Here is a 21,946-nt window from a genome sequence, read left to right as displayed (position 1 = left end):
TGGTTGTCAAACCCATATAGATGTTCTCACGCCCACAGAGCTGTGGGAGTGACAACCATATCATAGTTTCCGCTACACCAAAAGTGGTTGCCGTATCGCGACAGTATGGCTGTTCCATATTTTACTATTTATATCATTGTGGTAACCATATAGTTTTTTCCGCGTACTTGTTACTTCGAACGAAAATATGCATTTTATCGTTCGTTTATGCTGCGCAACTCGTTCAAATGAAATTTAAATATAAATTATGCAGTAAAAGGATTTCATAGGATCGTTTCTTCAAAACTAGTATTCTTATTTCTTGGACTATACTGGAAAGGATACAATTTTCCTCGTGAGGAAGAAAATACCGAGATCGCTCACCACACGAAATGCAAACATTTTAAATGTCGGGCCATTTCGACGTGCGCGCTACTGTCAGAAATTGAACGATCGTCTTTCTCTACCCTTGGAAACTATAGCTATCTCCGGATTTAACACGTCGCCTCCCGGGATAGCTCTCTTTCGGGTTTCCAGCCCGTCGAGCGAGATCGATTCGGCCGAGTCAACCACGATTTCTCGCGTCTATTTTTCTGAGTACACGAGCAAATCGATGTGTGTACTTTGTGTGCGCGCGCGCGCGCGCTTGCTCGCACGTATGTGTGTGTGTGTGTGTGTGTGTGCTCTCTGTTGCTTTGCTAAAACTAGTCGGAGATCGTAGACATAGGTATCGGAATGTCGGATATCTCGAAGGATGAAGGAGTGGCTGATTATTCGTCCAAGAGAACTGACCGCGCGGCGCCACCCTTGCCCCGTTTCTTGAAGATCGATTCATATGGGTACAACGACCCCAAGAATAAAGCGGAGACCAATGTGCTACATAATTGCCATGGTAATGCGGTACGTGCAACCGGATCGTTTACACTGTCGGACTTACCCTCTCGCATGGATTTCCCCTCGAAAGTTGACCGCGGATTTATATTACTCCGACTATTCTGATCTTCTTCGCGACCGTAAACGTTCAATTTGCAAAGTTACGCAATGTGAACACATCATATGGTTGTCCCGTATTCTTTAGTTCCAGCAAGTTTTGGCAAGCTCTAAAATAATATGATGAACTAACTAAATGGATTAAGGTTGTGTGTGTTACATTTTGAAGTATTATCAAAAATATACAAATTTTATAGTTTTTATTTATCTATTGTTACGTTTGAATATCTTAAAATTTGAGCATAATTCTTTTATTTGTTTCAAAGTTATTTAATTTTTTGTTTACTTTTAATTCTCATGTAAAGTTATTTATTTGCAAAGTTGATAATAAAATTAGCAACACGAATAAAATTAATTTTTAGGGAAAATTTTCAATAAGTCTAGTAAATATTGGTGCAAAAGTTCATTTGAATCCATTTAGAAGTTTATTTATATCCATTCCATTTCCGCCAAAGTAAATTTTGATTTCGATTTAATTTACTCTTTATCTTTTTTTAGTTCTAAGAAAGAGATAAAAAGTAATATAATGATGTAAGTAAATAATGTAAGTTAAACCGATTATAATTAATCTACATTGGTGAAAATGGACATTACTTTTTCAAAAGTTATAAAAGTAAAATTACAGTCACATATGGTCACTTTTAATATAAACCGTTATAATCAATTTTTTCATTGTTTTTATAGTTGATCTTTATGATTTTCCAAAATTAAGATTTAAATATTTATAACAAAAATTTTTTGTCGTTAATTAGAAAAAAAGAATAAACCTAAAAATCCTGCCAGTTTTAATTTTTGATAACATTTAGCTGATATAATACATATACCAAACGTTCTTAAATAAATTTAAAAAATATTGTTAATATATGAATTAAATAAAAATTAAAATATTATTTAATTATTTTAACTTAATAGATTTAATTTTTATAATTTAATTTATTTTACTTGAAAAACTAATATTGCATTAATAATTTTAAAATTGTTGAGAATATTTTATCTTTGTAGAGGAAATTATAAGTAATAAAACAAGAATGCGAATAAATTTGTTTAAAAAAATTATAAGTAGATAATTTTATTCTTTTAGTTTGACGGTTAATATATTAATGTGTTTTAAAATTTTTTAACAAAACGTAATGACATTAGAAACGTATTAAGAAATGCCAATATAGAACTACAGTCGCAAACATTTGCAACATATGACAGTTTTTGCGACGAAATAACAATACGTGCTCACTTACTTCTAAAATTTTCGATTCGTACAGTATGAATAAGTAAATGGGTATCACAATCTAACTGTCTGGATCTGAAGTTATTCTCTGAATGCCGGAAAGATTTGATAGCGGCGATTCGCCGTCGTGCTTACACACACTGATTAAAATCAGATCGCGAATATCGCGTTCCTTTGGTCGACGGAACACTGTTCACCGGAATACCGCACCATCCGCCTGGTGTGTGGTTCCAATCCCTGATAGAATCTACTAATGCTATTTTCTGATTGCTTGGATCAGCGATGATCGTGCTGTTTACACAGCTGGTGTACATAGCTTTAAAAGATGAGATACATAAGCAATTCCGTAAACTTTAGAAATTCTTCTATATCTTGTCTAAAGTTTTAACTTTGCTAATCTGAAAAATTTCAAGGAAAGTTACTTATTCTCCTTCACCATCAATCAATTATAATATAAAAAACAGATATATGTACTCTTTAAATTTCTTAGAGTGAAAATACTGCCACTATAATTTTTCGGGTGATTTTTCACTCAATAAGATTTAGAATTCACTTTAATAGATAATAGAATAATTTTTAACTTTGGAGTGGAAAATCATTCGAAAAATTGTAGTGACAGTATTTGCACTTTAAGAAATTTAGAGAGTACATAAATTTATTAAGCAATGCGTGAGAAAATTTTGCAAGAAAGATTTTGTGTTTTGAAATATTTTTATAAAATTAATCTTATTAATTAAAAATATTTACAATTGTATATTTGGGATACATTTAGTTTAGTTATGTAATTTGAAGAGTTATTACAGTTAAATATAAAAACCGTTTAAAACTAACACATGTTACACAATAAAGTTTTAAATGGCATCATAAATAGTTACCATTTTTCTTATACAATGTTATATTTTCTCTGGTTAAATATTTTTTACTGATTATTTCACAGTAGTGAGATTGTGTTAGTATCTCAACTGCAAGAAATAGACTAGCAGTTTTTATGTTAAAGGTGCATCTACTGCGTTCCAAGGAATATAAGGTTTGCTTAATCGTTAATAGGATCTCGTCTTAAGAAGGGCTTCGGTTAAACTCCCCCCAAACTCCCATATTCCTTTCCTCTTCGTCGATCTTTAATTTTCAATCCACTTGCGTTTTAACAAAATATTCATGCAATATTTCAAACATTCTTTGTTTGAGGACCATTCGAGCAATTATTATTACTTATGTTTAGTGATATTTTGAATGCGACTTTCTTGAAATTATTATTATTATTATTATCATCAAAAGTCTACGAAGAGTTTTTTTTTATTAGTTTGTCGATTGATAACATCGATAAGACCTTCTTAATATTTCTAAATTTTATATTTATTTTAACAAAAATTTGGCACGCCAAACGTGCTGAGCATTTTAAATAGCATTTATTCTTGACGATGTTACGAGCACTTACTGTATTCGATATTTACGTGAATATGCATTGAACGTACACGCACTTGACAATATTGCCTCTCTCTTCATCGCATATTTTATCGAGTTATTCGCGATATTTCACGTCATAAATGTCTTGTGAATTCTAATAAAAAGCGAACGACATGGTCAAAACATTTGTACGGTTCCAAAGCATTTAAATGCTTTTTAAAAAAATTTAATTTATTTCTTAATTAAAAAGCTTTTAATATTAAAAACTAAAAAGAATTTTGACGAGTAAAGTTTAAACATATAAATAGATGAGTAGATAAGTAATAAATAGATAACTTTCAATTAATTATTAATTTTATGAATATATTTAATTTGAAGTAATTATCAATTTTCAAGGTAAATATATGGAGTAAATAAATGGAGGAAATATTTATTTAAAAAATCAATATTAAATTAATAAAATGCATATACATGTAAAGAGAAGACTCTTGTAGATATTATGGCCACTTTCCATTATTAAGTGAAGAATTCTGATTACTTATGGAATTATTTGTTTAGATCGCAGTTATGTACACTAATATGCCAATATGTAACAGCCAACATTTGTTATAAGGCATTTTTACTTTTTTTACTTAAGCATTTTATTAAAATATTTTTTTAGAGTATCTACATTTGAACATTCAATTACAAATATTTTCTCATTCTTTTAAATATTATATCTCATAATATAGATATATATATATACTATACTTTGGCGTTTTTGTTATTTTACTTGATTATACATATTTTAAGTTATATAAAATTAAACAATAGCATGAGATTTTGTTAATGAAGCCCTTTAAGTGCGTTGATACTGCAACATATTTAACACACGTCTTTTACAAAATGTTTATGTCGAAATATTATTTAACGAATTGATTGTAATTCTACTGCTAATCTATAATTTACATTTGATAATAGAGAGTATATTTTATAAATATATATGTAGTTTATAAAAAAACAAAAGGTATATAGAATATTGACTTTAATATAACCTTAAACATAAAAAATTGTATTTAAATATGAAATTTAAGTGTGAAACTTTCATTAAACGCCAAGATCTGCCTTGACTGGAAATTGATATTTTCATTTCTTTATTGTATTATTATATATCGGTCTAATGATAAACGTATTATTGTAAATTTTTATTATGTTCTTTTTTATGTTTAGAGTCATTTTAAGATCGATAGATCCTGTATTGTTGAATTTCTTTTTCTATAAACTACGACAATAAAAATGTATTATCCCTTTAAAAAAAAAAGTTGATAATCTTGAAATTTCGTAAACTAACATAAAGTCCGTATCAGACTAACGATTGAGATTGAGATTGAATTAAAATCTAACCAATCAGAGCAAGTAAATTAAGCGAAAGTTTTAAAAACTTTGTTCTGATTCGTCAAATTTCAATCCAATTTCAATCCCAATCGTTAGTCTGATACGAGCTTAAGAAAATGCATCTTATAATATTTGTTTCTTTCGAAACAAACTTTTTCATTATTTTTATTTATATTGTTGCGCCCGTTGGATTGATGTATTTTTGTCACGTTTGTAAACTTCTATAAAGTTTTTAGTTCTTTTAGTGAAGTGTGCGAGTGTACGAATTTTCTTTCCTTACCGCGATCGAGTTTTACATATTTTAGTATTTTTTTTCTATAAAACTTATAGATATATAAATATTAATAACTATAAGACAATGAATTTCTCGAAATACTATCGATGATGTCAAAGACTTTTACAAGTAAAAAATAAAATTCGTTTACATGATATGAATGGGTGACGCAGAAACTATAGATGATTAACGAGATAAATGACGTCACTGCTAGAATGTGATTGATCTTTTGCCTCCGCAAATCTCCCCTTCTCCACTCATAATATAACATAACATAACATTGATTCCACGCACACCAGATCAAGTCAATCGGTAATATTGAAACGCATTAGTTTCAATAGAAATTAAAGAATATTCGTTTACCAGTGCTGCTCTCGTTACAGAATTGCAGATATTTGTTGCATGATTCTCCCATGTAACTCACAACATTTTGATTAAATCATTTAAACGGGCATAGATACATTTCATTAAAGTTTTTTTTACTCAAAAGTCTTTTTTATCAGTTATATCTTCTGATGTAGATTGCGTCATTTTATACTCCATTGCGACATATTATGTAATCTGTCGCAATCTTTATTAATTGTAAGATTAAATTGATTACAAGAAAGAAGTGTCATTTTTTCAATTAAAGTAAATTTATGCTTAATAATAAGCTATCTCAGCAAAATAAACCCCACTTAATTAATTTTATTTAAAAAAATTTATTTATAGAAATGTTGAAATAAACTACATAAAAATTAAAATAAAATAAATAAAAAATAACAAAGAAGTTACATTATCTTCTAAATAAATTTTAAAATAATTCACAATAATTATAAAAATGAAATTTTTTCAAGTTTATTCTGTTGTTAAGCACTACAATTGTTTTTAATTAATTTTTTAAATTTTAATTTATTTTTTAATTTTCGTTATTTGGGTGTAATTAATTTTTCAGAAGTTAGCAGCAAATTATTATCTCCTAATATGAATCTCACATATACAAACAATGATTGTAACAATGAGCATTTAAGTAGATCACATTTAATGAGATTTTAAAAAAATGTTTTTAAAAAATGACTTATTATAAAAATTGGTATACATATATTTATACCATATATTATTTTTTTATAATTAGGAAGTAGAACAATATTGTATTACAATAAACCATAAAAAATAATTTATATTTAATAAATTTGGCAACAAATTTTGATAAAAATGGTACATCGACTTTATCACATTTCTGGTAAATTAAATAGATATGTTGTTGATTCTAATTTGGCAGCTTTATTTTCTGTGATGCATCAAGCGTATCTATGCACAACTCTATGCATAAAGCGCGTTTTTAAGTAGTGAATTGAAAAATGGATTTTATTTTGCACTGGATTTTTTTGTTTAGATATCTTTTTTCACCTAGCAATTATTAAACACATTTTTTAAAATACGTTTTATAAACGGCGTGCCAATATAATTGTCGAATTTTAAATATAATTATTTAACGCAACTGTCAAATTAAATAAAGCTACCAGCATCTTAAAAAAAACCAACTGTGGTATATTATGCTGCGTCTGTCAAAAACTTCATCAAGTATTATTTATTATCTTTAAGATAAATAAATTGTATCAATAGAAAACTTCATATTACTATAAAAAAAATTTTTTTTAATTAAGTATTTAATTTTTTATAATCAAACAAATTTTTAGAAACATTTTTTTCTTTACTTTTAGCTCTATATAAAAAGGGATAAGATACGTGATCATTCATGAGTGTGAAAATCAAACTGAACAAAGAATAGAAAGAACTAAGTACTTATATTTTTATACCTCATCTTTTATTATTCCTCTAAGCTGTATTACACTGAGAAAAAAAAGTAATTGGTTCAACAAAATTTTTTAGTTGCGGGCTGCTAACAAAAGATATATTTAATACAACAATATATGGTATTACTAAATAAATACATAGTCCTATCAACGTTATTGCACTTGCATTAACAGCAAATATCATTATTTTAAGTATATCTTTTGTTGGCAGCCCGCAACTAAACGTTTTGTTGAATCAATTACTTTTTTTCTCAGTGTATGAAATAACTAAAATACTAAGTTTTTTACACTCTTTGCAAAGGGGAAGAGAGAGAGAGAAAGAGAGAGAGAGAGAGAGTGTGTGTGTGTGTGTAATTACATAAATTGTAATACATCGTTACGCTAATCATGACATTGTCAAATTGCTTCGACTCAATAGTTTTGTTGACTCAACAGTAAAAAACTGAAATTGCAAAAAATATAATATATAGTAGAGTAATTGTGAGTAAATTATACCTTTATATATATGTCTTCTATTTTTTTCTACTTACTACTATGACATAAATCCTTGTGCGGCACGTAAAAATAACGGAAAGAGCTTATTGTGAAAAATATTATTCTGGTCATGAATCGAATCTGAAAACTCCCTCATCCTGTGATGGGTGTCATACCAATTTGAGAGATATGTGATAATATTTATCAATAAATAATCAGTAATAGTTTGGAAGAAACCATTACATCTTTTTCAAATACTAGTATAACATTATTAGATTTGACGTTCAAATTAACTTGAGATTTTAGCTTGTGACTCAAGTCCGATACAATAATATCGGCACACGGTTTACGGAACTGAAAAATATATTTAATAAATGATACGGAAATATTTTATGAGAGCTCGAATAAAAAATTGCAATTTTTCGAGTTTATTGTGTTACTCATATCAGTTTAATATTCAATTGATTAAATTTAATACTGCTTCTACATTTATATAGAAAAACGTACGTTATTGTTATGGAATGGAGGTAACGAATTACCTCTATAAACTCGTAAATTAATTTAATTGATTTTTTAATTTGATATTGTTATTTACGGACTAAATATTTTCTACTTTCTACGTTACTTCATAAATTTATTTTCTATTTTTCTAATTTACTCTATTTTTCACAATTTATTTCCTATTCTTTAATTTATTATTTTCTACCTTTTACTTCAAAGAGAAATACTTAAGCTCAAAGATCGTCTTAGACGTCACAAGCGAGTATCCGGGTATTAGTTTCTTACCTTCTTTTTCTACAAAATAGCGAGAAATATACTTTATTTACGGAAAGTCTCTCTGAATCCGAATAAAATTAAAACACTCGTTTAATCAGCATTACAAGGGAACGTGTGCCGCGTCCAGAGCGCTTTAATAAGACGGCGCATCGGTATGCAACATACGCGTTTGTTAATCGCAGACTCGCCGGAAGTGCAGTTAGAGAGATTTGCTTTTTTTCTTTTTACGACGCGACTTTTGTCCACCTACGCGCTTACGTCGCGTCGCCGACGTCATTAACGATGTCTAACGAGCCCAGATCAGAGAGCTTGGGTGGAACAATACCGCTCGAAAGTATTATACATCCGTATGAGAGTAAATGGTATATACGACGGAGACAAGTAACCACGCGGGCGTTTCCGGTCCAGTCTGTCGACGACGTGGCGGCGCGTGCACAAGTGAACTTTCACGACGACTATCCCCTACTCGTTAATATTTCGAGTACAGTTTGTAATTGTCAAGATTGTCTGTTCCAAAAGCGCTTCACCGTTCTACACCGGTCTGTTCTGTGATGAATATTCAGACGGTTACATTTTGTCTCTTTAATAAACTTTAAAAACAGTAACCTTGACATTTGAAATCTAATTTATCTTTCATAACTATATAGCTTTACAACCTTTTATAATTATTACAATAGTTATTATTGAGGATTCCTATTCCAAGTCTCTTTATCTGTAAACGGAATTTTGTAACGAGATAAGAATATCCAAGAGATAAAGTATTTTGAACGGCAGGATAGATGTAATAATAACGACGATCACCAGCCATAATTAATTGTATGCTGTTTTGTATTGCAGAAACAAAGTCTAATGGTTCGTCAACTGGAAGAGGAGCTCAGAATGAGGATGCGCGGGCCGAGCGTCGAGATGCAGCAACAAATGGAAGTTTTGTACAATGAGAACGAGCATCTGACTCGCGAAATTGCCATACTTCGTGATACAATAAAGGTGAAGTTAACGTCTCCTAGATGTCACAGATTAATTTCCGGTGCGGTCGATTTTAACAGCCCTTTCTGCGCGCGCGGCGCGAAATTATCCCCCGATAAAACGACGCAACGCTGTGATCCAGTGTTCCTTTACATTTATGTACACAGTTGAGTTTTTCCGGGGAAATAAAACTAATTTCCGGCCGCGCGGCTTACGAGGTTAGTCTCAATCGGCCGGTTTTCCGCGTCTTACGTCGCAAATAATTCAGCCTCGGCGGCCTCGAAATAGAATGGCGCATCGGCAAGATTGGAGCGCCGCCGGAATAATCGCGCCCTCGAAGGGGGATCCCATTATAACTCGGGAATAATAGGGATAAGTGCGGTAAATGGAAGCAAAACGAAGGGGGAGAGTCTCCAGGGTGCCGATGCGTGAAAGAGCCGCAGACCCGCCTCCCGGGCTACTCTCCTCTTCTTTTTCCCGCTCTCTCCTTCCTCCGCCGACGGCGCCCGAGAGCTTCCCTGACGTTTGTGAAAATTTTCGCGCGGCTGCCAGGTATATTGGACCTCGCGCTATCTTCCGATCTTCTGACACCGCTGCGGACGTCTGTCACGTACCCCAACGTTCCGAGCGTATTCGAGAGAAACGCGTCAGGCGCTTGTCCGATTTCTTCCTCTTGAATATTCCGAAGACTTTAATGACGTATCTATTCGACTCTGCTTTTATTTATCTTATACATTTCTACCAATACATATATAATCTATATATAGTATATGTACTCGAAGTTAGTTTTAAAATAAGACAGTTTAATGACAATGTTTTTAATTAATCGATAATTTTTTAATTTTTTTTACCCTTTAAATGAGAATCAATATATTATCCACTAATTTGTAGTGCAGTATGATCAGTGAGTATTTACTATCTTTTGATTTCGACTGTCAGAATTAGTATATTGTTATTAAAAGACAGTTGCATTTATTTTACTGATTAATTTATAAGTTGCATACCTGTGTATTTTTATTGATATCACTGATTGTCATTTAGAGTATTTATTTGGTAATGGTTGTACCGTAACCTTGTTATTTTTTTTATTATTATAAATTTTAATAAAGTTTAAAAATAGGAATATTTTATTACTGAATCTGGAGAGGACGACGATTTCAATTCACTTTTAATCTATTTGCATCCGAGGGAGGCGCTTGATCGTAAATAAAATAATCACATCCACGAAATAATCTATTTGGTATGTGCCCGTAGTTTATTGACTCCTCGTACGCCATACGGTTGTGCTAGACTCGAAATAGACGAAGGGTTTCGAGGCTCGAGTTCGAGGTAAACGGCCGATTGTCTACACGAAACCAGAATACTTCCGGAAATCTTGGCAGCGACGCGAATATCAAGCTCGTCGCGAGAAATTTATTAAGTTCGCCACCTGCGGCATCGAAACAAGCCTTGCTGCCGTGCAACGTCGAATCGATATACGCAGGCATACGCAATCGGATAGCCACGCGTTGATTAAAAGCAGCATAACGGACGTCAATCTTTTCTAAAAGTCTTTCCTCACATAAAAGAAATATTTAACTTCTACTTTGGCGGAGAGATAAATATAATTTGCATGTGAACGTGCTAATTCAAAAGAAAGGTAACCTCGGTGATATTTCCTCAGAAAACAATCTCCCGCGAGAAACGGAGTGATATTCATAAGCATGACCGAAACGTTTGCGGACGGGTCAAATGTACAATGTACGGGAAGCAACTGGTCGCCTTTGGCCATTCGCCAGTTTATGCACTCGGTTTCTCGTCCGTCCGTAAATTCTCATTATCGAATCCGAGTCGATCGAAATTTTCAGAAACGGAATGCCGAAGATATCTTTACGGCATTACAACGTTTTTATTTCAATGTTCCATAACTTCCATTAAATGTACGACATTTTGACATCATGTACTATGCATTAACTAACTTTTTGTATTTAATTTGATTTATTAATATAAGGGAGAATTGTCGAATGTATACATCGTCTCTAGATTCAGTAAAATTGTTATTTTTAAACTCCACTAAAAATTATACTAATAAAAAGGTAACACAAAGTTATGGCATGATTATTACTAAATAAATACTTTAAATGTGACAGTCAGGGAAATCAGTAAAAATACGCTGAATAGCCGATTAAATCTTATCCCATCAAAATTTTATAACTTTAATATAAGCAATTTTTAGTGAAGATATATAAATGAGAATAATAAATATAGATAAAAATATTTGACAAGATAACATCTTATTTTTATGCGTGGTAATAATATTTTTTTAAAATCAGGATATAAATAATTTTAATTTTCAATTAATTTATATAGCTGTAATCGTGTAATTTTATACTTTTTATATCTTAATACTTTTACAGTTTTCATATTGTTAGAAAAGAAGTATATTTATTATAAAATATTTTATGTTTATTATATTTATATTTATTTTTATTTTATATTTATACACACACACACACACACATTTGAAATTATCAAGATTAAATTAATATAACTTAATTATATTCTTTTTATTCGATATCTTCCAAAAAAGATAATTTAGATGTCTCGTTGCTTAAACCGTATCTTTTGCAACATATTACGAAAGAAAACTTATAATAAATTAGCTCGTTAGGGATGAAAGATTTGACATTGTAGTGATAAATACCTGAAACATCAACATTACAATTTCGTTTGCATACAGCTTAGTATCAAATGAGAAATATAATAAAAAGTAACTTAAGTGGTAGGTGTTCGCGAACTCTCGTATTAATACATTATATGTTACGATCAATAGTATGCAACTCAAGAAGAAATATAGCTGTTGTCTAAATTTGTGATTAATTACATTAATATATTTAACACTTGGCTACCTTGACTTGATATGCCCCGGAGTTTCATTCTGCAAAGCTGCCTACAATTAGCGACTTTCCGTTAGCGATGGTTGTTCTGAGGTCAAACGTGCCGGCAGTGCATCATGTTTTATCATATATCGTGTTTTTTTGAAGTAGATAACCTCAGGTTGACGCATTCACAACGCTGCGGAAGTTTGGGGAGGTTTTTATTAAACGAGTTTAATTGGAATTAATTGTCGGACGTCGGTCGATGTCTCGAACGTAACATTTGGGAATTCTCGTATTTCCAGAGCGCGTGTTACCATCTACTCGCAGGTAATATCACATGCAAACGTTCCTTTCGCATAGCAGGAAAGCAGAAGGCAAAAGGCTAGCAGCCAGTGTCTAATTCCAGACTAATTACTTTCCCGCCGTCAAAGAGGCGTGCTAAATTTGTTACACGTGCCCCCAAGCGGTGGCTGTCCATCGTTGACGGCCACTAGAATCAAGCCTATTAGACAGATCTCGAGGCTTCATCAGTTTTTGCAAAAGTAATACTATTAAAGTGCGCGTTGCGATAAAAGTCCATAAAAATATCTTGCGCCATTTACGTAAATTATTCTATTTGAAATGTTAATCTCCTTTCAGAATGAGAGAGCAACATACCGATATGATAATAAATTAAATTTTTCTACATTTAGTTTGAAAGATTAAGCTTGATGTATCTTATGGAAAAGAGCAATATGTATTTTTAGATACAAGAGTTAATGATAATGTGTAAAAAAATGTTTTTTTACATTCAGTATTTTTATTTCGTTTGATTTACATTTATATCATTTCACAGAGGCAATATAACTTTAAATAAAACATTATTTTGTTGAATACCAATTTTTTAATTTTATTGCAAAATATATCGTTTGAACACATACGTTGAATTTTTATTTGGGAATTAAAAGGAAATTTTTAACATAACATGAATATAAATTATAAATAAAATAAAATAATAGTTTATTGAAGTAAGAACATCATTCGACATAATAAAATTAAAATTTAAGTAAGGTAATACAATACTTTAACTAAAGTAATGAGATTTAAATAAAAAGAAAATTTAATTATTTTTAAAATATATTTATTTTAGGGTGTAGAGATATATATTATTTGGAAAGTCAATTATTTAAACTTTTAATTAATTAAAACGTTAGTTTTTCTTAGATTACTCTAATACATAAATTTCTTGGGAAACTTTATTAATTACTTAGGGAAATGTTTCTTTAGATTTAATAAATGTGTTCTTTAAGAATGTTCTCTAAGAACATTTATTAAATCTAAAGAAACATTTCCCTAAGTATATGTGTGTGTATGTGTGTGTGTGTAAAAACAAAGCAAGATTTTTAAAGAAAAAATGAATAGTTCTGAAATTTTTTTCAAAAAATATTTTTTTAAATTATTTTTTATTAAATTTGCATTTCATAAAAATAAGAAATTCGTAAATTAACACCAGTATCTTTCTAATGTAAGTATCATTACTGTGTTAAGTCTTCTTAAGCTTTGTGATCCCAGTGGTACCGTCCGCAGATGCTGAAATAATTTCGGCTTAATATAGTCAGTAGCATTTTGAGCGCAAGCGTGAGTTGCTTATTTTATCCCTAAAGATGTTCTAATTTTGATGCTCTACAATTGATTAAGTTTATGGCTTTTGCGCTTAACTTATATAGTTATTCACGTATACTTTATAAATTTAAAATGACAAATATAATTTAAAATGTTTTGAAAGCATTAACGTGACACCTTAAAATATATATAATATGATAGTTTAGAAAATAAATATGATATACAAATTGTCGTTTGTATGATATAATTCAGTCCACAGAAATTTTTGTTATATGATATAATTGAGTCTAATTTGTTGATGCAAATATGAAAGAAATGATTGCAATTTTCTAAAACTAAAAATATTAAATTAATACAAGTGTTTAAACGAGAATCGTGAAGCGTGAGAATAGTTTTAATTATTATAACGACTTCACTTTTAATTAATCTTGTTGATTTTTTCTACTGCAGGAGCTGGAATTAAGAATAGAAACGCAAAAACAGACGCTGCAAGCTCGTGATGAGAGTATCAAGAAGCTCCTGGAGATGCTCCAGAACAAGGGGATGGGTGAGGCACATTGTTTACAATTCTATAAATTAATTATTTAAACATTAATCAACTATTTTTACACTGCATTTTATAGACCAAAAATTACATATGTGTAATCATAAGATAGATTAAGAGAATTATAAGAAATCGATCAAGTTAGTTAAATTAGATAAAAAAACACTAGATTTTACTATAATGAAAAATTATAATGGCATATATTTATAAAAAAAATAACATTTGAATTATTTTGAGACATTTTTAATTAGTTTATTAGAAAAAATATCTGTTTTAATAAAATATACATATATAAAAGAAATGAAAATTCGAAGCATAAATTTTAAAAAACATTTAATTAAATGAAAAAGTGACTTTATTAGTTTTTTTCACATTTAAAAGTTGAAATTTTTTGCTCGATCTCTTAGCGTTATATTTATTTCAAACAAAAATATTGTTTTCCAGCGACATGGACAAACTTTTATTTAAATTTTTTTTCTTGCATAATTGTCAAATAATTTTTTCGAATATATTGTGCTCGTAACGACTTTATGCAACAAATATACATAGGGAAATTATTAGAATTTAAATTTGCGAATATCACTTTTGTAAATATACGATACTTGGTATCGTTCTTCTCTAACGAAGGGAAGACTCAATTTCCTCCGCAACGAAATTTTTCGCGCAAATGTCGTTGGTCGTCGTCAACACGACTCCAACGGTTCATCGAGTTATCTCGTTAAATTTACGGACCGCAATTCGTCTAAGCAGACAAATCTGCGCTTTGATACCTTTATTGCGATCCTCACAAAGCAAGACTCTCGTCCTGTGAAGCTAACAGTGCACAGTCCAAAAGGACGTTGGAAGAGAATATTAATCTTGCCAAATAATTTTACGAAAGGAAGAATGCTTTCAAAAGTTGGAATAGTATCGCCGGTATAAATAAAATTTAAATTCGCAACAAATATTAAAATAAATAGCCGTAATTATGTATGCATTTGACATACATAAACATCTTGGATACGCTGCGTAACAAGAATTTTTGCTCCTTGATCCACTTTTATAAATTTGAGTAGAAGCGAATGTGGGGGAAATAAATCTTTTTAATCAACATTACTCTCCGTTTTAATTGTAGTGGAAATGTGTGCGTTGAATTAATTCCATGTCAATAATTATATAACTGTAACAGAGTTAGAAAGAAATTAACTTACAAAGATCGCGCTCGAGTGAATTGTCGCGATTACTTTTCTAGGAGAATTACACTTATCCGTATGAATACACACATACACCCATACACACACACACGCGCGCACACACACTCACAGTTGCACCGACAAATCCGAAAACCTGGAACCAACAGTTCCTCCAAGAGTTCCTCGTTACTTTCTGCTGTTCTAGGAAAAGAGGAGGAAAGGATCATGTTCCAGCAGATGCAGTCGATGGCCCAGAAGCAGGTCCTTAAGCTATTTCTATCCGTCGCCATACATACTCATAATTATAAATTTATATATATGTATATATATGTGTACATACATCATACGCCTCGCGTACATATATGTATATACATATATATGTGTGTGTTTATCATTCTCATTTCGATCGACGCTCATTATGCATTCTCAATACGCATATGCGCGTATACACGCGTATTAATAATCAACAGTTTGACTACTTTCAAAGGTTCAGTTCACACGTTTACACATATGCCTTACGTATATACGCATATGCGCTGACATTAATCGCTGCCCATTGTTCTGTACGAGTAGTTGCTTGCAAGTAGCTTGCAGTTATTGCACCGCCAGTGGCTTTACTTTTCGCCCCGTGTGCCGTGCTCACGCTTGAACTTCTGTGTCACCTGTGAGATCTGAGAAAAGAAAAAAGAGAGAGAAAAAGCAAAACGGACGGAAAGAGGAGGAGAAAAAAAAGAATACGAAACAGGCGAGCGCCCAAGGGGGTGAGTGGAGTTTAGCCCTAATTCCTTGTACACGGGGGCGGCCCACTCTCGATTCGTTCTCAGGGACCACAACAGGGGTTTTTGCGAGCTCTTCCCGCCCCATGCGACTCGATCGTTGCCCCCAAAATCGATCGGGCTCTCGCGAGTGACGGAAGGGTTTTCCGTTCTGTGTTCCGCAATACAGGCGAGATTAAGGTACGGTATGCACATGCGAGATCGGGGGACGGTGATAGGCAACAGGCCGGTCGAAGCTACCGACGCGAGACGTCTCGGTCAAGCGGCGCGGAAAATCCGCAGCTCGAAAAATCCGTCGGTGCAACGACAACGCGCGCAAGGATCTGGTTAAATCGTGAATACGATCTAGAGGGGATTCGCGGAGGTGTGTAAATAAAGAGGATGTAAGGTTTCCAGAAAATCCTCCCCAAAAAAAAAAAAAAATTCTGCGCAAAATCCAACAGAACTCACAAAAAAGCGATTTGCTATGGAATTTTTAAGAAGACTGCGAGAATGTTGAGTAAATTGAAAATAAGAATAGAAATGAAAATCACCGAAACATCCGGGAATCTAATAGTTTCGATAGTGCGAGTATCCGCGTACGCTTTACAAAGATTCTTCACAATCCAGGAACTTTCGATGCTTTGCAGTGGCGGGGTGGAACATCTATGGTGTACGTAGGCCTCGCACTAACTGCGCGCCGTATCCTCCTCAAAAAGTTGCCCGCTTCGACGCTACTGAAATTGGGATATTACATTCGCATTGGAATTTAACTCGGCAGTTGAGGTTCGTTTCTTTGCTCAATTTTCTGTAATTATTTATAATACCGCAAGTTTGTAGGAAACGTAGAGAAATGCGTCGTTCAATGAATAGAAAAGGGAAACTGTATTTCGGAGTACGTTACATTCATCTGGGACGTAACCCTCTTTTTGCGAAGTAACCCGTGCAGCTCGTGCAGTCAAAAATATTTCGATGCGTTTCGAGTTTCAGTTCGCGATGTTCTATTTATCCCGGTTTGACGGCGTTTCTCCCTTTGCCCACCTCTTCTAGGAAGGGAAAATCGAATCAGGGGTGGAAAATCGACGGGAGGGGGTTCACGCCGTCACTCTTTACACATGTACACGTACACGTATACAGCGACACACACGCGACACGTCTTCCAGTATACATATATTCGCATCCATGTCGCGTGTGCACGTAAAATCGTATGGGTCTTTACTCTCTCACAAGCGTTTTACAAGCGCACTGTCCTTTGCGCCTCTCACCATCGCTAGAGTTTTCAAAAATTCACGTTTACCCTGAGAAAAAAATATTGTTAATTCGACACAATTTTCCAACTACATCCAAATTTTGTTAGTTTCCAGAATTTATGCGTTTAACTTAAATGAACAAATTTCAATTTAAGTACTTACATAGTTAATTGAAATATATAAATACTCGAATAGATTTAATTTAGTTGAAAAATTTAGTCAAATTAACAACATTTTTTCTCAGTGTACGGACACGATCTTATTGTTCCTGTAATGTATTTTTGTTGCGAACAAGGATTGCGGAAATCTCCGACGAATGCGCCGAGAAAGCATCAGAAGGAGTTTACTGAGGCCATTCTCGAGTCGCTTTATTGCGGGTATTGCTGTATCGTTTAGCTCATTTTTATGGAATTTTCGATACCCTACGGCGCCACGGCGCGCGTTCCGTCATGCCGTAATATATGACAAAAGTAACATGCGCGATATAGCCGAGTACCTTTGCCATCGGATGACGCCAAAATAAAGACAGTTAGCACTTTATTTCCGTTAGATTTGCGAAAAATCAGTTTGACGATAATCGTACCAAGAAATTAATAATTAAATTAATAATTTTATCGGATCTCCGACAAAAACCAAAAACAATAGCTAAGTACAAACAGTTAAATTTTCAGGAAACAAAATTTTCTCAGCTTCAAACTCTTCATTTTATAAATACAGTGATTTGTTTTGAAACATGTAATAGATACATTTATAAATAAAGTTTAGGCTTTGATTAATACTTTAAAGGCGTCTTAAGAATTTTTTAATTTTACAGATTGTTGTGTTTAAATATTTCTATGAAATTTGAATACAATTTTCTTAGCTTATAAGTTATTCAATTTTTAAATTCTTGATTTATAAAATCGCGTTTTATAGTATTTATTTTCAAATTTGATGAGGAAAGTAGCATTATATACAATATAAATCAAATTTTGTACGTACCAACAAAACTCCAATAAATATTTATGTTACAGATTATTTGGACTGATTTACTCAATACAAAATTATTTATCCAATTAAAATTGTAGCAAAATAAAATCATTATCGTTGCATAAATCATCACAAGCCATTTTTCGGTATTGTTTTGCAGCTGGTTTCAGAATCAAATCCAAAATTTGAATATTCACGATTAAAAAGAAATAATAAAAAATTATTTGGTTTTTGTACAACTCTTCAATTGTATTACAACTGTCGACCTATCTATTAAAAAGTCGCTTACCGAATATCGAATTACGTCACGCATTTGGATATTTCAAGCAAGTACTGTTCGCTCTATTTAAAAATTTATTTACATCTCGATACATATCTATCGACTTACCGTCGATTACGGATTTAAAGGTCTTCCCGTTAAATCCACGTTGTTCATAAATGATACAGGAGTCCGTGAATTTTTGAAGCGCCATATCCCCCCCCCCCTCCCTCCCCTCATCGCTTACTCTCATTCAGCAACTGTCGCCGCTCCGCTATTCTGTCATATAGCGAAACGAGCATATTTAGACTGTTAGTCTCATAAAGGAGTTTCTGAGCACCTGAGCACCGCCATCAACGTGATCACAATCGCCGTCACCAATGTCCGCTCTGCCTTTCATGTAATCCGTGTGTTAGATGGTCTTTAGAGCAGACCTAGACCCATATACCGAGATACATTCTCGCGTTTATAGCGCCCCTCCTTGGTTTATAGCCCGTTCTCGGTGCACGGAATGCGAAGTCGTTCGGAAAAGCCGCTACTATCTCGCCCGTTGCAGCCGGCGAGCTTGTTTCTTCCGTTAGCTTTTTAACCCACTTTTGCCCACGCGCTACGTTCGCGTTCCCATTTCAGTCATCTCGCACGTGCCCGCTTTTCTACGTATTTCTTTTGCGAGATTTCGTATTCGCTGTGTTCCTCCGCGGCTTTGCACCTCTGCAAGAGCGCCGAAAAGTTGCGAATTAAATTTTGCGTCGTTCAGAAGTTATTTGTTACTCTGTTCAGTGAACGAGTACAAAATTCTCGCGTATCAAATCTCGACAGATAGATTCTGCAGATCGTAAATTCACTTTCGTAAATTTCAGTAAAAGCTAAAGCGGGCCAGCGTTTCACTTAAACGGAATTTTCATGAAGGTCGAGAAGGGATGGAAATACCAGTGTACGTATAGCATATATTTGCTCAGTCGCGGTCAATTATTATAATTAACGTTTTTCGAACAACGTCGCATTCGTTATCTCGCTCGGTTTCCTTGCACTCTCGTGTTTATGCCTGTTAGACTTAGGACTTAGACGGAATCTGTGTATTAGCTTGAGTGGCACTCGAAGTTGGAGGCGATTCGGCAGAGCGAAAAAAATTGACAAACCCGCGGCACTTGTCCGAGTGCAGTTCCGAGCACGAATTGAAGAACGGAGCAAGCACGTCAACATAGCCCACCAACAGCACGAAAAGTCTTTCACTCCCTCCTCGTTCTTTCTTTCTCTCATTTTCTCAACGGAAAAAAAAAATATCGCACAACGTTAACCCTCACTCTCTCTCCTCCTCCTCCTGAAAACCTACTTTAAGCAAACTCTTGAGCGATCAGCTGCACCAGCACCAAAGCCTGTCTCGTTGTTCATTGTGACAACTTAGCAGCACGAGCATTGTATCATGTTATCACCAACTCCGTCCATGTATCTTCAACACTCTGGCCCAGCTCGTCCCAACCGATCCCTCGAGATCCTTCGGCAAGTCCTTCGTGTTCTACGCTTGGGTTAAAATCGGTATGATCTCGGCAAGCTCGGCAAGTTGGCCCGCTACAGACCCGCGATTTGCTACGCGATGATTGAAACGTGACAATTTCTGTCCGCATTATTTTCAACCGAAACTCATCGTTTGTAGCACCGGCGCTCGAATTTGCCGGGATCCAAGCGATTCTAATCACTAGCGTCAATCTCTCTTAATTACCTGCTTTTGGATAAAACATGTGCGGGCAAAATGCAGATGTTATCCCGAGATGTTATCCCGACTGAGAATACTCCAAATTCCCGTTTGACGAATTTAACAGACGCCACGAGCGTGGAGAAGACGTTTTCCGATTAGCTCGAGGAAGGGGGGGGGAAACGTACATTCGGTGCCTAGGGGAAACTCGGTCCAATTTCCTCTCTTTTCACGACAAATTTCTCCGGGCATAAGCCGATCTCGGCGCGACAGGCGCCGGGAGCGCGCTGCAATTAATAGGTGCAATCTCGTTGCACGTAATTAATTGCCGTAATTCAGGCGAAGTCTCCGAAGTAATGTACTTTGGGCATCATTCACGAAACAAAAAGAAATTTATTTCTCGAAGAGAAGGATATTATTAAAATATCTGTAATTGAAACACCATGTGCGCGGCACATTAAGTTGTGAGGCAGTCGCATACAAAAAATTTATTTTCGCCGAAATTACTTATTAATTTGCTTTTTACACCTTTTACTGCATATTTTAATATGTAATTAATATATTTAGGCGTAAATTAAGACGATGTTTAAGATACAAAAGGAAATGTGCCATTTTTTAGTTGGATCGTATCTTGGTGTTAGAATAATATTTTCATATTAATTATTAAATGCATTTTTCGTAATAAATTCTTCACAGTTTTTAAAAATGCTTGTAGCATAATTACTAAATTTAAATAAATTAAAATTTAAGACATTCTTTTTACGATCTAAGTCTGACAATCATATCGAATTTATAAAAAAATATATTTATTAATTGATATTAAAATATTATTAAGCAACAAGATCTGCATCGACTGGAAAATGGCACTTTTTTTTTATCTCTTGTATTAGTTACATATTAATCATCCAATACTTAGCTAGTTGTTAAATATAATATTTATGTTTTATAATTTCATATAATTTCGCTGTTATTTAAAATTTTCACCATAAAGCAGATAACAAAAAAAAGCAGGTAATTAATCGTTGAAATGAAACAAATGAAATACTTTATAAAAAAGTCTTTCTAAAAACGCATGCAATGAGATCATGTAAATGGAAAAGGACACGTATTTCCTATTTATCTAAATTAGCCACGTGTTCTCCTCTACCTTTCTTTTTGCACCCTACATGTCAAACGATTCTAGAACGATTCGTCCACGATGTCTTTATTCGATGACCTCGGCAAAATGAGAATAATTTATCTAACAATCAGCCCGTGTACAAAAGTCACAAATCATCATATACATATATTCTTTAAAAAGCAAGAACTTTATCTCTCGGACTCGCGGGCGCGTAATGAAGCTAAATTCGTTCCATTAGTCTAATTCGATCGGGCATTAGATGAATCATCCACTTATACGATACGTCACCGAATCAGCGTGTCATAGGACGAATCGTCCGTCGCTACCGTTACTGTCGAACATCGATCGAAATATAGAGAGCGCCAATGAGAAAGCAGACCGCCGATCGCAGGGAACGAGGAAACGAACGGCGCGGGGGAGGAAAAGAAAATTAATTCGAGCGAGGAAAATATCGGAAGTAAACAA

General features: G+C 33.3%; 2 protein-coding genes across 7 annotated transcripts in view; one reads left to right on the top strand and one right to left on the bottom strand.

The window, feature by feature from the left end:
* LOC105839468 (ELKS/Rab6-interacting/CAST family member 1) overlaps positions 1 to 21,946 on the top strand; it is a 126,305-nt gene that overhangs the window by 65,066 nt on the left and 39,293 nt on the right. For all 6 annotated transcript variants that reach the window (XM_036287809.1, XM_028190960.2, XM_028190956.2 and 3 more), the window contains exons 2-4: positions 9,131 to 9,280; positions 14,170 to 14,266; positions 15,641 to 15,696. In XM_036287809.1, coding sequence (XP_036143702.1) covers positions 9,143 to 9,280; positions 14,170 to 14,266; positions 15,641 to 15,696 — 291 coding nt within the window. In that variant the 5' untranslated portion in view covers positions 9,131 to 9,142. The remainder of the gene's footprint in view (positions 1 to 9,130; positions 9,281 to 14,169; positions 14,267 to 15,640; positions 15,697 to 21,946) is intronic.
* The window catches only part of LOC105839469 (beta-hexosaminidase subunit beta), a 54,225-nt gene that overhangs the window by 30,688 nt on the left and 1,591 nt on the right, over positions 1 to 21,946 (bottom strand). The window lies entirely within an intron of this gene.

The sequence above is a fragment of the Monomorium pharaonis genome, chromosome 6, assembly GCF_013373865.1.
Source record: "Monomorium pharaonis isolate MP-MQ-018 chromosome 6, ASM1337386v2, whole genome shotgun sequence".
In the NCBI taxonomy this organism is placed as follows: domain Eukaryota; kingdom Metazoa; phylum Arthropoda; class Insecta; order Hymenoptera; family Formicidae; genus Monomorium; species Monomorium pharaonis.
Note: the sequence above shows the minus strand (reverse complement) of the source record. Positions and strands in the feature narration are given on the sequence as shown.